Consider the following 14,357-nt stretch of genomic DNA (forward strand, 5'->3'; position numbering starts at 1 on the left):
TCCAAAGCCTGAATGCTAAACCAGACAAATGCTTAACTAACTTAGTTCCTGGTCCTCACGCCTTATATACCTTTTTGCTTTGGCTATCACTCCTGGGATTAAAGGCTGGATTTCTGGGATTAAAGGCGTGTGTCGCCATGCCTAGCAGTTTCTAAAGTGGCCTTGAACTCAGAGATCCGCTAGCTCTGCCTCCCAAGTGCTGGGTTTAAAGGCATGTACCACCACCACCCAACTTCTGCTATGGCTTGCTCTGACCCATTTTCTAGCCACCATTTCTGGCTCTGTTCTAGTGGCTGTCTGTTCTCTGACCCCAGATAAATTTATTAGGGTGCACAATATTGTGGGGAACACAATACCACCACCACAAGAAGAAGAAATTTTAGGGTCTACGGATGTAGCTCAGAGGTTGTGTGTTTTTCATGTGAGATTTCCTGGGATCCATTCCCCAACACCACAAAGAAAATAAATTGAAAACTTGACACTCTTTTTCTGCAGTAAATATCCTCTTTCCAAGACTGCTCTCTAGGAGTCTTGCCTAACTGTCTCCCAAGGTAAGCTATCTCCAGTCCCACATGGAAAGGGAATTCGTACCCCACAGGATACAAGTAAGACGTTACACATGGAACCCCAGGGCCTCACATTTGCTAAGCAAGTTCCCTACCATTGCCCTACATCCAGAAGCCTGAAGTAGGTTTTTGTTTGTCTGAGGCAGGCTCTCTCTACATAGCCCTGGCTGTTCTGGAACTCACTATGTAGACAAGGCCTTCCTCTGTCTCTGAAGGGCGGGGATTTAAAGTGTGTGCCACCATGACTGGCCTGAAGCATTCCAACACCCCTACTCCCCCCGCACCCACCCAAGCTGAGGACCGAACCCAGGGCCTTGTGCTTGCTAGGCAAGCACTCTATCACTGAGCTAAATCCCCAGCCGCAGCATATTTTTAAAGTAACAAATAAGAGAAATTAAAAAAATAAGGAGCAGGAAGAGTGCCTTTACGCCCAGTAACCACGCGGTGTAATCTGTAATCTACACCAAAGCCCTAGTGCAGGCGGCAGGCAGGTCGGGTCATTGCAGTCGGTCAGCGTGCCAGGCACAGGAACGCAGCTCCACCCGCAGGTACTGCACTAGTTACTCCCAGGCCCTCAAGCTGCCAAATGAATGGAAACAAGCCGGAAATCTGCGCGCCGGACGCTGGGACGCAGGCACGGGCATTGTGACCAATCAGAGAAGGCCTTGGCTCTCCCTTGGCCCGCCCTCAGGTCGTGCCCTCCGCCAATGAGCGACGGCCGCCCCGTCGGTCCCACGCGCGGCTGTTTGCGCGTGTAGCTGTCAATAAAGTTCTTCGCAGCTTTGAATTTCTTTCTTTTTTTTTTTTTAAAGTGCCCGCTGCGGTCACAGCGCAGTCCCCGCCCCGCCACTTCCGGTCCCGCCGCCGGGAGCCGGTGCGGCTGTGAGGGCTTTCGCGTCTTGCAGCCGTCGCTGGTCGGGCATGGTGTTGGATGCCGGCCCGCCTCGCCTGACTCGCGGTGCTCAGGTGAGCCCGTCGCGCGGGCCGAGGTGCGGCCGCGGCTCCTGACGCCGGGCGCCGGGCCGGGGCCGCGAGGTCGGCGGCTGACGGGGAAGCGCCGGCCGGGCAGCGAGCCCCCGCGGCTCCGAGGGCCGGGCCGAGGCGGACCCCGTGCCGCCGCCGGCAAGGTCACGCACGGTGCCTAAGGGCTCGGGCCGGCCGGGAGACCGAGGCTGCGGCGGGGAGGCCGCTGCCCCCGGAGGGAGGCGGACGCGGGCCGCCACCGCGGCAGCGGGGAGGAGGGGAGGCCGGTCCCGCCTGGTCCGGTTCGGTCCCTGACCCGGGTCCGCGGCGTGGTCTCTCGGGTGTGGCCTCCTCCGTCGCGGGTGGGCAATTGGACCCGCCCCTCGGCGCCGCCGGTGGGTTGGAGTGACCGAGAAGGCTTCGCGGAGGGGAGCTTGGCCTCTAGGTAGAAATCTGCTCTCCTTAAGTACCTGCCAGGGCTAGGTGGTGAAGGGAAGGAGGGCGTCCCTAGACCCGGTGATGGGATTGGACAGCGGTTCCCGAAGTGTGGACCAGTGAGGCTGCTGGTGGCCCTGGTGCAGGGGGCTGCCGAGCTGGTGGGGCAGGGAGCCGGCGGCGGTGGGACTTGAGAGAGCTAATAGTGATGGGGGAGCTTCAGGAGCCCCACTTGGGCGGAACTACCCGGCATTCGGCCCCCGAAATCAAAGACGGGCTCCAGAGGTGGTCAGTCAATAAACCTGGTAGGCGAGAGACCCCTGGGCACTGTCGTGCTGTGCGGTGCTGCGGGAGACGGTTTTCTGTCCTCCTCTGTTTCCTTAGGCTTGGGAGGTTAAATACGTGTCTCTAGTGACCTGTAGTTCTCACTTACATGCTTGGGTTTGGAACTGTCAGTGAGGAGTTAGCCTCACCTTAAGCTGCCTGGCCCCGCGCAGGTGTGGGCCTGATTTCACCCTGGCACATAGGAATGCTGAGTAAACAGGACCTGATGAGGCTGGTAAATAACAAGCTGGAATCTTCTTTGGTGGATGGCCTAAAATTCGGTCCCACCCAGAGGAGGAACTAACTGGGCCAATTACAACTTGTGGAATTTAGAGACTGAGCCATGCTGTTCAGAATAGCTGATCTGTTCCCAAAATACTGCCTTAGTCACAGTGTGATTTTCGAGAAACGGGAAGTTTGGGTTAAAGTCCGGTTTTCCAGAGGTGGGCCGTGTGGAGGAGAGGAAGAGAACTCTGAGGCAGCTGCAGGTAGTCTGCTAGCCTTTGGAGAGTTTGAGTAATTATTTTTGTTCCCCTTGTGTAGATTTAATTTTCTGATTATGGGAACATTTCCAAATTGGGGCTGGTTTGTTCCTCCTGAGGCATGTGAAATTGATACAGATAGGAGAATTGGTGGCTACTCTTTTGTCTTACATGCCTTAGAATATTAGAAAGTGCATGTTGTGACACCACCAGTGTTTTCTACCCAGCATGGCCTTTGCACAACATGTCTTATTTAAAGTCTACAACGTCCTGAGGATTACAAGCTAGAGTCTATACCTTGCAGAGCAGAGCATACCCATCCTCTGCCTCAGAGAAGGCCTCCGTGTAGGGGAGGGGTGTGAAAACATTAAGCACCACAGCAGTGTGTGGGGAAGGCCTGACTCTTGCCAGGTCCCTGAGCTCCTCGGGGTATGGAGCAGAGTGTGCCCTGGCTTCATTTCCCATAAAGTTCTGTTAAGACCACTAGGGGACTGCCTACTGAACTATTAATCACTATTTTTCTTTTTCACTTTTTACTGTTCGCTTCACTGACACCAAAGGTGAATATCTATCTGCTGATCCTCCTGTGGAGCATCCCAGACCCCTCACGACTCCCCAGTCGTAGATAGGCTTATTATCTACCTCTGCATTGTCAGGCACCCTTGATGTCCCCAGGTCTGAGCACATAGTGGTGGGCTTGGACTTGGCCAGGGTGGCAAACGCTGCCTCAGGGTCCGGTTTGAGAAATTCCTGAAAAGATCATTCCAGGTGGGGCCAAGGCAGGAAAGCATTGCTCTGTTCTGTTTTGGTAGCTTGTGGGCTCAAGCCTCCCTGGGGAAAGTGACTTAGCAGTGGAACCATAGCTCTATGCCTGAAGTGAAAACTTGAAGGTTGGTAGTGTTCGTAGTGGGCTCATCTCTTCACGTAGATGCTCCTGAGGAGAAGGCATTGTAGAGTGGGCCTGAAGAAACAGGTGCTAGTGTACTTTCAGCTGTTTGTCAACAGTAATGAGGTATGACTGAACTGCCCCATCACTTCATGACTGATCAGTGTAAACCTCACACATGACCACGCTTACAACACATCTTCCAGAGGAAACTAGGTTTTTGTGGTGAGTGCTTCTTGTAGCCAAGTTTAGTGGACACTTACCCTCCAGGCCTGTTGTTCCAGGGTCCATCGTGGCATGTGCCTGTGTATGTGCACGTGCATCTCAAAGACCTGGGTTTGAGATGTTTTAAAATACCAGTGAAGAGAGGAATATCCTTGTTTCCAGGGTCTTAGCCTCAAGATTGACCTATTGGATAAAGGTTTTTGTAGTTAGAGTTTTCCTGTCTGGCCCAGTCAGGACAAATCTCTCTCACCCACCAGTCCCACAGTCTCTTAGACCCAACCAAGAAAGCACACAGAAACTTATATTGCTTACAAACTGTATGGCTGTGGCAGGCTGCTTGTTATCTACCTTTTCTATCTTAAATTAACCCATTTCTGTTAGTCTATACTTTGCCACATGGCTTGTGGCTTACCAGTGTCTTTACATGTTGCTTTTCATGGCGGCGGTAGGCGGTGTCTCTCTCCAGCCTTCTACTTCCCAGAATTCTCTACTCTCTTTTCCCCGCCTATACTTCCTGCCTGGCCACTGGCCAATCAGAACTTTATTTACACAGAGCGATATCCACAGCACTTCCCCTTTTCTTTTTTTTTTTTAAGGAAGGTTTTAACTTTTACATAGTACAATTACATATAACAAAACAATTATCAAGCAATAATTACAGTTACAGTATTAAAGAAGATATCCTATCTTATATTTGTGAGTCTAAGGTTTTATATCTAACTTATCTTGTATCATAACTGAGGAAATTATAACTATCTAGCCTTCAACCACATCAAAGACCTCAGAAGGATATAATATTACCTGAGAACCAGGAGAAGGATGCAAGCATTTTTCAGGAGTCTTGCAAGAGTAGACAGAGACAGCTGGCAGCCTGGACAGTCACCTAATGTTCCTTTGTAAAGTTGGGGCATCTGTCTTCAGCCCACAGGGCTAGAGTCTTTTGGTCACTTCTCTCAGTGTCCTGTAGAATGTCTGGCCGTTTCCTCTGCGAAGCAGGAACCTGAAGGACCATTTTGTCAAGCAAAGCTTAGTGGTCACCTTTCTATGGGTCCTGCATGTCCAGTCGATCAAGCAGTCCAGGCAAGAACAGTTTCTTGTGCAAATGGCTATTTTTGCCAAGGTGAAGATAAGATATGAAGTGTTTTCAATGCCCATCCTCCTCTCTGAAGCAAATCGCTGCCAGGAGCAGACATGTCTCACTGTCCAGAAAGTCTAAATTTTAAAAATATTTTAAATGCCATATTCTTTAGGTCTTTGAAGTATTTGAAGATTACCATCTATCTGAAATATCTCTGTGTATACCTAGAAGACTTAACTAACATGGCTATGAGTATGATTATCATAGATGACTAATTATTAATCTATTTTTAATTATCCATTACAATTTAAATGAGCTATACAAACATAATACCTTAAACATGAGTAGAAATATGCACCCAGTATAACAAAATTAACTTTAAGTTTGTATCAATAGACTAAAGTCTATACCAATGTAAAACTTTTTAAACAAGTTGTTGCTCTTTAGAAGTAAGTTCCTTAAACTACCCTTTTATCCTATTATATCTATAACATATCCCCCTTTCTTCTTTAGAAAGAGATCTCATTTATAATCAACCTGTTTTAAAGAAAAATATTGGTTTTTCTCTGTCCCACACCAGAGGGCTCTTCTGATTTGGGACACAAGAATCTCTTAACCTTTTCTTTTAGCAATATGTCTGGGTTTAGAGAAGTAGTGAGCCAATTCCATCTCCAAAGCCAGCTTGATAATTTTGGGAATGTGGGCGTAGTTTCTCTTACTACTTCCTGCTGGAGGGGGGGCACTGTATCTTATGGGGATACAAAGAAAATTTTAGGATTATAGAGTAGTCCATTAGGGTGAACCTCTGAGCCAGTTGCCTTGAAACCATTCTGGGTGTCAGATCATCTGGGCCATGGTGTCATCGGAGACCTTTTAGGTGGTCTTGGCTGATCAACCCTGATGTATCTTAAACTGGAACAAATCCACAGCCTTTGGCTTTCTTTGGAAACAAAAGCAGAGACTCCTTTCCAAAGCAACATATCCTTATATCCAAATTTTGAAGACAAGGTACCTTTAAAATTTACATATTTGTTTAACTCAAGAGCCTTTACAATCAAATCTTTTTCTGTAGTTAAAAATTCCAAAGACAAGACAAACCAGATTCTCTGTGTAATATCCATCTTTGTAAGATTGAAACGCCACTGTGGCTGCTGGCTCCGCCCACCTCAGCTTCCCAATATGGCGGTGGTTCAGTTTACCACCAGCTCTGTGTCTGGAGCCATGTGTACCATCAACTATCAGAAGCAGTTCTATTAAAGCAGTGCAAAGCCCAGAAACCTTTTTTTTTTTTTTTTTTTAAACTAGCAAAGGCTAAATCCACCATGCAGCAGAGTAAAGTGCCGCTTGCAGACTCCTCATTCCCGCCACACTGCAGGTCAGATGCACATGCCAGAAACCCGCCACAGTAGCTCAAACCCGCAGGCTGCCGCTAACTTGAGAGAGACAACTAGGAAGTTCTTTTTAGCTCTGTTTTAGAATCTTTTTTCTCAGGTTTTAGGTGGAAATTCTTGCCAACACGTTGGGCGCTATTTGTAGTTAGAGTTTTCCTGCCTGGCCCAGTCAGGACAAATCTCTCTTACCCGCCAGTCCCACAGTCTCTTAGACCCAACCAAGAAAGCACACAGAAACTTATATTGCTTACAAACTGTGTGGCCATGTCAGGCTGCTTGTTATCTACCTTTTCTATCTTAAATTAACCTATTTCTGTTAGTCTATACTTTGCCACATGGCTCGTGGCTTACCGGTGTCTTTACATGTTGCTTTTCATGGCGACGGTAGGCGGTGTCTCTCTCCAGCCTTCTACTTCCCAGAATTCTCTACTCTCTTTTCCCGCCTATACTTCCTGCCTGACCACTGGCCAATCAGAACTTTATTTACACAGAGCGATATCCACAGCAGGTTTTAATTTGGAAAATTATAGATCCTTTTTGACTGAAAAAATTATCAAACCAGTATTGAAAGGAAGTAATTTTAAAACAAGAAAGGAAATTATGCAAATATTGAACTGTTCACTTACTCTTGCTAAAGACCCTCTCTGGAAGTGTCAAGTATGAGGAGTGTCTGATTGATGGAAGTGTGTAGTAGAAACAGAAGGCAGATTCTGGAGGTAGGAATCGCTGACACCCTAATGTAAATTGTGCCCTGGGTGATGATAACCTTCCCACAGGCCCATCAGTTAGAACAAAGAAAGCCTCTTAGAGGGAATGCTGATCTTGGGAATGGGGAGAGGAGTGCATGGGAAGGGCCCACACTTCTGCTGTAGCTGGAGTTTCTGTCCTGGTCCCGCCAAGCCCCCACAGTCCCGCAGCCCACTTAAAAAGTAAACACACAGATGCTTATATTATTTAAATTGTTTGGTATTGGTGAAATTGTTAAGGCCACTCCACGTAGTTAAGAGAGAGGTTTATTTTGTGGGGTAACTTACAAATGAAGGGATAGGTAGGTTGTAGGGTCTGGCAAAGGTATGGCGCAGTCCAGCCATGTTCTCTGGAGAACTCTGCTGGTCTGCCTCCAGCATCCAGGGTCCGGGCACCAAGAGCTCCCTCTCATTTGGATCCTGGGTCTTCAACATCCTCTCTCAGCCCCTGCCTTGTAGGCGTGACCATTATTGAAGCCTCAATGGAGGTTGGAACTTCCAGGCCAGGGCTGGAATGGCTACCCACTACATCTCCCCCTTTTGTCTAAATAAGAAGGTTCTAACCTAATACAAGACTACATGAAAAGAAATGGTTATCAAATATTGTCTAGGAGTAGTGAGGGACAATGACCTAGATAAGATGGAACTACAATCAATGCAAACAATATCAAGCAAGAAACACATACTAAAATCCAGGGAAGTCTATATATATATACACTAAGTTGTAACTAGTGGGATGTTCAAGTATGTCAAATATGTTGCTCTGAGTGGTTAAAACACTGGCCAGTAGCCAGGCAGGAAGTATAGGTGGGACAAGGGGGAGGCGGAGAGAGCTGCCAGCCACCACCATGACAAGTGAGATGTAAGGTACAGGTAAGCCACAGCTACGTGGCAAAGTATAGATTATTAGAAATGGGCTGAATATAAGAGTAAGAGCTAATGGCCAAGCAGTTTAAATAATATAAGCATCTGAGTGATTATTTTATACGTGGGTTGTGGGACTGCAGGGGCTTGGTGGCACCTGGAGAGAAGCTCTCCAACTACAGTTTGGCCTAATGGCTCAGACTTCTTGTTAACTGTTCTTATGTCTTTTTTTTCTCTCTCTCTCTCTCTCTCTTTTATTTTGTTTTGTTTTGTTTTGTTTTTCGAGACAGAGTTTCTCTTTAGCTTTGGAGGCTGTCCTGGAACTCGCTTTGTAGACCAGACTGGCCTCAAATTCACAGAGATCCACCTGCCTCTGCCTCCCAAGTGCTGGGATTACAGGTGTGCGCCACCACAGCCCGGCCTGTTCTTATATCTTAAATCAACTCATTTCTATTAATCTACAAGTTGTCACATAGCTCGTGGCTTACCAGTATCTTAACATGTTGCTTCTCATCATGGCGGCTGGCAGCGTCTCTCTGACTCAGCCTTTCACTTCCCTGAATTCTCCTCTCTCCTTGTTCCAACTATACTTGCCTGGCTACTGGCCAGTCAGTGTTTTATTTATTAACCAATCAGGGAAACACATTTAACATACAGAACATCCCACAGCACTTCCCCTTTTCTTTTTTTTCCAAAAGGAAAATTTTAACTTTACATAGTAAAATTACAGATAACAATAATTATTAAGCAAGAATTACAGTTACAATATTAAAGAAGATATCCTATCTTATATTTGTAAGTCTAAGGTTTTATATCTAACTTATCTTTTATCATAACTGAGGAAATTATTTTTTTTAAGATTAATTTATTTATTATGTATACAGAAGACGGCACCAGATCTCATTACAGATGGTTGTGAGCCATTATGTGGATGCTGGGAATTGAACTCAGGACCTCTGGAAGAGCAGTCGGTGCTCTCAACCTCTAAGCCATCTCTCCAGCCCAACTGAGGAAATTATAACTCTAGTCTTTAACTACATCAAAGACCTCAAAAGGATATACTATTATCTGAGAAACAGAAGAAGGATGCAAGCAACTTTTGGGAGTCTTGTGATATTAGGCAGAGACAGCTGGAAGCCTGTCATCTGGATAATCATCCAAAGTTCTTTTGTAAAGTTGGGGCATCTGACTTTAGCCCATAGGGCTAGAGTCTGTCAGTTACTTCTCTCTGTGTCCTGTAGAATGTCTGGCAGTTTTTTTCTGTGAAGCAGGAACCTGAAGGACCATTTTGTCAAGCAATGTTCAGTGGTCACCTTCCTATGGGTCCTGCATATCCAGTTGATCAAGCAGTCCAGGCAAGAACAGTTTCTTGTCCAAATGACTATTTTTGCCAAAATAAAGATAAACTCTATATAGAGTATCTTTGATGCCCATCATCCTCTCTGAAGTAAATCAGTGCTGCCAGGAGCAGACATGTCTCACTGTCCAAAAGTCTAAATTTTTAAAACATTTTAAATGCCATATTCTGTAGGTCTATGAAGTGTTTGAAGATTACCTGTCTATTTGAAATATATCTATGTATACCTAGAAAACTTAACATGACTATAAGTTTTACTGTCATAGAAGACTAATTGTTCCATTACAATTTAAATGAGTTTGTATAAACATAATACCTTAAATAAGAGTATAAATGCACATACAGTATAACAAAATTAACTTTAAATTTGTATCAAACTAAAATTCATAGCAATGTAAAACATTTTAAACAAGTTGTTCTTTAAAAGTAGATTTAATAATCTACCCTGTCATCCTATCATATCTATATCATATCCCCTTTTCTTCTTTAGAAAAGAGATCACATTTATAAGCAACCTGATTTAAATAAAAATATTGTTGTTTTTTTTTTTCCTGTCCCACACCAGAGGGCTCTTTTGATATGAGACAAAAGAATTTTTAACTTTTTTTTTTTTTTTTTAAAGTAATATGTTTAGAGAAGAAGTAGGCCAATTTCATCTCCAAAGCCAGCTTGGTATATTTGGGAATTTGGGTATAGTTTTTTTTTTTTTTTTACCTACTTCTTGCTGGAGTGGGGAGCTGTATTTTATGGGGACACAAAGAAAATTTTAGGATTACAAAGTAGTCCATGAAGCTGTATTGTCTGAGCCAGTTGCCTTGAAACCATTCTGGATGTTGGATCATCTGGGCCATGGTGTCATCGGAGACCTTCCTGGATGTCTTGGCTGGTCAAACTTGATGTATCTTAATCTGGAACAAATCCATAGCCTCTGGTTTTCTGTGGAGACAAAAGCAGAACCTCCTTTCCAAAGCAACATATCCTTACATCCAAATTTTGAAGTCAAGGTACCTTTAAAATATACATATTGGTTTAACTTAACAGCTTTTATAATCAAATTTTTTTTGTAGTTAAGAATCCCAAAGACAACACAATCCAGATTCTCTGTGTAATATCCATCTTTATGTGGCTTATTTTTTATATTACCTTTATTGTCTCTTTAAAGACTTTTATTTTTAAAAACTATTTTTTTATATAACTAATTTTTTCTTTTTTTTAAGCCTATGTATATTTTTACACACATTGTAAAGTATTTAAAGTCTTGTTTCATCTGAATCTATCATATTGTGAATCTATTGTTTTAAACTGTAGCATTAGGGCTAAAATAGCAGCTTTGGCTGGTGGCTCCGCCCACCTCCTCAGCTTCCCAACATGGCGGTGGTATGTTTACCATCAGCTCTGGGCCACCGCCAGCTTTGGGAGCCATCAACTCTTAGAAACAGTGGTTTTATGTTTCTGTCAAAGCAGCGTGTAGCCTAGAAACCCCCCCCCCTTTTTTAAATAAATACTAGCAAAGGCTAAATCCACCACGCAGCAGCATAATGTGCCACTTGTAGACTCCTTATTCCCGCCATATTGCTGGTCAAATGCACATGCCAGGAACCTCCCATAGTAGCTCAAAACCTGCAGGCTGTCGCTAACTTGAGAGAGACAACTAGGAAGCTGTTTTTAGCTCCATTTTAGAATCTTTTTTAGGTTTTAGGTGGAAACTCTTGCCCCACGTTGGGAGCCATTTGTAGCTGGAGAGTTTCTCTCCAGGGCCCACCAAGCCCCCATGGTCCCACAGCCCCCCACTTATACAATAAACACACAGACGCTTATATTATTTAAACTGGCCTAATGGCTCAGACTTCTTGTTAACTGTTCTTATATCTTTCTTTCTTTTTTTTTTTTTTTTTTAGCTGAGGATTAAACCCAGGGCCTTGCACTTGCTAGGCAAGCGCTCTACCACTGAGCTAAATCCCCAACCCTTATATCTTAAATCAACTCATTTCTATTAATCTATAAGTTGTCACATAGCTCGTGGCTTACCAGTATCTTAACATGTTGCTTCTCATCATGGCGGCTGGCAGTGTCTCTCTGACTCAGCTGAATTTTCCTCTCTCCTTGTCCTGCCTATACTTCTTGCCTGGCTACTGGCCAATCAGTGTTTTATTTATTAACCAACCAAAGCAACACATTTAACATACAGAACATCCCACAGCATTCTGCCCAATAATTGTGTTGCTCTAATGCTGCTTTTAGAATAAACAATTGAAGGCTTCAGGAGTGGGTGGCAGTTTTTCATCCTTTATTCAGGCAGTTGGGAGCATTACCTCACCTGCCTTTGGGTTTTGCTGTCCTTCCCAGGGAGTTTGCAGCAGGAAACCTGAAACTCATAGGGGCTGGAAGTAGCTAGTGGAGACAGTCCAGTCTGGGGTATTATCATTGGCTCTTGGTGTTGACACTGCACATCAGTAAATGCAACAGTCCTTTGAAGGCTCTGTACACTTTCCTTGAAGGGAGAAGGAAAGCAAAGCATCAGATGTCTCTTCTGCCCTAGAGACTTCTGCTCCCAGGTCACACCTGGATCCCATTGCTGCAGGGACAGTTACTTCATTTGAAACAAGTGTGGGTAGCGCATGAGTGCTGCTTGGGAAGTTTGGGGGTGGATGGGGCTAATCTGTGATTGAACTAGCACCCACTCTGTGCCTGGTGAATATGAAACGTGTGGCTCCCCTAAATTTACAAAAACGTCACGTGGCTTATTCAGATCCATTGCGAAGGAGTCCAGTTTTGTTACTGTGTGTAGAAACTCTGAAGTGAAAACACCTATATATTTTCCTGTGTAGTGGTTGTCTGGATCCCGATCCTTACCACTCTTGCCTGTCTTCCAGAAGAAAGGCGGCAGTAATGCTGACGCTGGCAAGCAAGCTGAAGCGGGATGACGGTCTCAAGGGATCCCGGACATCAGCCTCCACATCGGACTCTACTCGGAGGGTTTCTGTGAGAGACAAGCTGCTTGTTAAAGGTAATCGTCCTCCATGGAAGCTGTCTTTATACCCTGTAACAAAATAAAGCTTGCCAGATGCTCTTTGGAGATGGATGTAAAGAAGCCTGTTGAATGGAAATACATCTTTGAAATGATTTTAACGGATGATTATTAGCTATGCATACCTTTAATTCCAGGACTCTGTAGGAAGAGGATGGTAGATCTCTGAGTTCAAGGCCAGCCAGAGTGACATGGAGAGACCCTGTTTCAAAAAAATAAAAATAGAATGAAATGTGATAGTCCCTTACAGTGGAATGATTTACACCAGGCAAAGGATGGGATTGTGATAGCAAGGAGATGATGGTATTAGAACTGTGGTGTGATGCACCAGGAATAGTCTTTGTTGGCTCTGCTATGCTGTGTTGTGGATAGAATAAGAACACGTCGTACGGTTGGACTGATGATTGTAGTTATTATGGGAGTTATTGCATTGACAGCTACAGCAACAACCGCTGGAATGGCGCTTCATAAAGAAATCCAAACCACTAAATTCATTAGAGACTAGCATAGACATTCAAAAAAAATTTGGACTGAACAAAATAAAATTGATAATGAGATAGTAAATGAATTAGCTAAATTAAGGCAAGCTGTTACATTATTAGAGGATCAGTTAAAATTTTTGAAGGAGCAGATAAAATTAAAATTCGATTGGAATGTTTCTTGTTATTGTATCACACCCTTAAGATTTAATGAAAACAAGTATGGGATTGAGAAAAGGTTAAGATGCATTTGTTGGGTTACCCTAATTCTTCTCAAATGGTTTTTGATTTACAAAAAGAAATTTTAAAAAATTTTTACAAAACAGTTACCTGATACGACAGGAACAGATATTATGAAAAATCTAGCAGATATAATAGTCTCATTCAATCCTACGAGTCACTTCAGTAGACTTCTTACCCTAGCAGGGGTTGCTCTTGTTCTAGAAATAGTAACTTTATTGGCTTTAAAATGCGTTTTGGGGGCTGGAGAGACAGCTCAGCAGTTAAAAGCACTGGTTGCTCTTCCAGAGGACCTGGGTTCAATTCCCAGCAACCACATGATGGCTCACACCTGTCAGTAACTCCAATTCCAGGGGATCTGGCACTTTCACACCAGTGCACATAAAATAAATGAAAAAAAGGAAAACTTCTCTCTCACCTGCCAGTCCCACAGTCACTCAGACCCAACCAAGAAAGCACACAGAAACTTACATTGTTTAGAAACTGTATGGCCGTGGCAGGCTTCTTGTTATCTACTTCTTCTATCTTAAATTAACCCATTTCTGTTAGTCTATACTTTGCCACATGGCTCGTGGCTTACCAGTGTCTTTACATGTTGCTTTTCATGGCGGTGGCTGGCGGTGTCTCTCTCCAGCCTTCTACTTCCCAGAATCCTCTTCTCTCTTGTCCCACCTATACTTCCTGCCTAGCCACTGGCCAAACAGCATTTTATTTGTACAGAGCGATATCCACAGCAAGATTTTTTTTTTAAAGGCTATATTTGCTGTAAGGCTGCATAACCTACAAGATAATTGATTTTTTTTTTTTTTTAAATGAAAAGGGGGATCTGTGGCAGCATTCCTGCTGAGCCACACCTGGCCTGGCTCCAGAGCATAGCACCTAGTGCTAGTCCATTCTTTGTTTAACCAATACCTTTTGTTTCTCTAGCCTATGTGATTCTTGTCTGAGAGTCTCCTAAGGTTACAAAGCCTATGCAAAACTTGGTTCAGGAAACCCAGAAAACCATGGTACCTGAGAAATCTGAGGAATTGCACTTGTCATTGTATCTTAGGGAGCTCCTTTCAGGTTGTTTTGAGCATATGGAAATTAACTGGCTAAACTGTAAACAGAGAGAAAATAAAAATGCCCTGGGCGAAGGAAAAGTGCTTCAGTCCTTCAAGGTTGGACCCCCCTGCAGCCATGAAAGGCTAGATTCATTCTTGAGATGCCTCTGAGTCTTCTTTCCACAGATCCACGTGAATCCACACACTCATGTTGCAACAAACAGTGACAGGATCAGGCCCTAATTGTACT

At 44.3% G+C, this 14,357-nt stretch overlaps 1 protein-coding gene across 3 annotated transcripts in view; it reads left to right on the top strand.

The window, feature by feature from the left end:
* The first annotated feature begins 1,389 nt into the window (after window positions 1-1,389).
* The window catches only part of Ube2f (ubiquitin conjugating enzyme E2 F (putative)), a 49,854-nt gene continuing 36,886 nt past the window's right edge, over window positions 1,390-14,357 (top strand). For 2 of the 3 annotated variants that reach the window (XM_036173614.1, XM_036173616.1), the window contains exons 1-2: window positions 1,390-1,532; window positions 12,191-12,324. In XM_036173614.1, coding sequence (XP_036029507.1) covers window positions 12,207-12,324 — 118 coding nt within the window. In that variant the 5' untranslated portion in view covers window positions 1,390-1,532; window positions 12,191-12,206. The remainder of the gene's footprint in view (window positions 1,533-12,190; window positions 12,325-14,357) is intronic. The other variant, XM_036173615.1, reaches the window with a different exon arrangement.

Source organism: Onychomys torridus, chromosome 23 (genome assembly GCF_903995425.1).
Source record: "Onychomys torridus chromosome 23, mOncTor1.1, whole genome shotgun sequence".
Taxonomy (NCBI): Eukaryota; Metazoa; Chordata; class Mammalia; order Rodentia; family Cricetidae; genus Onychomys; species Onychomys torridus.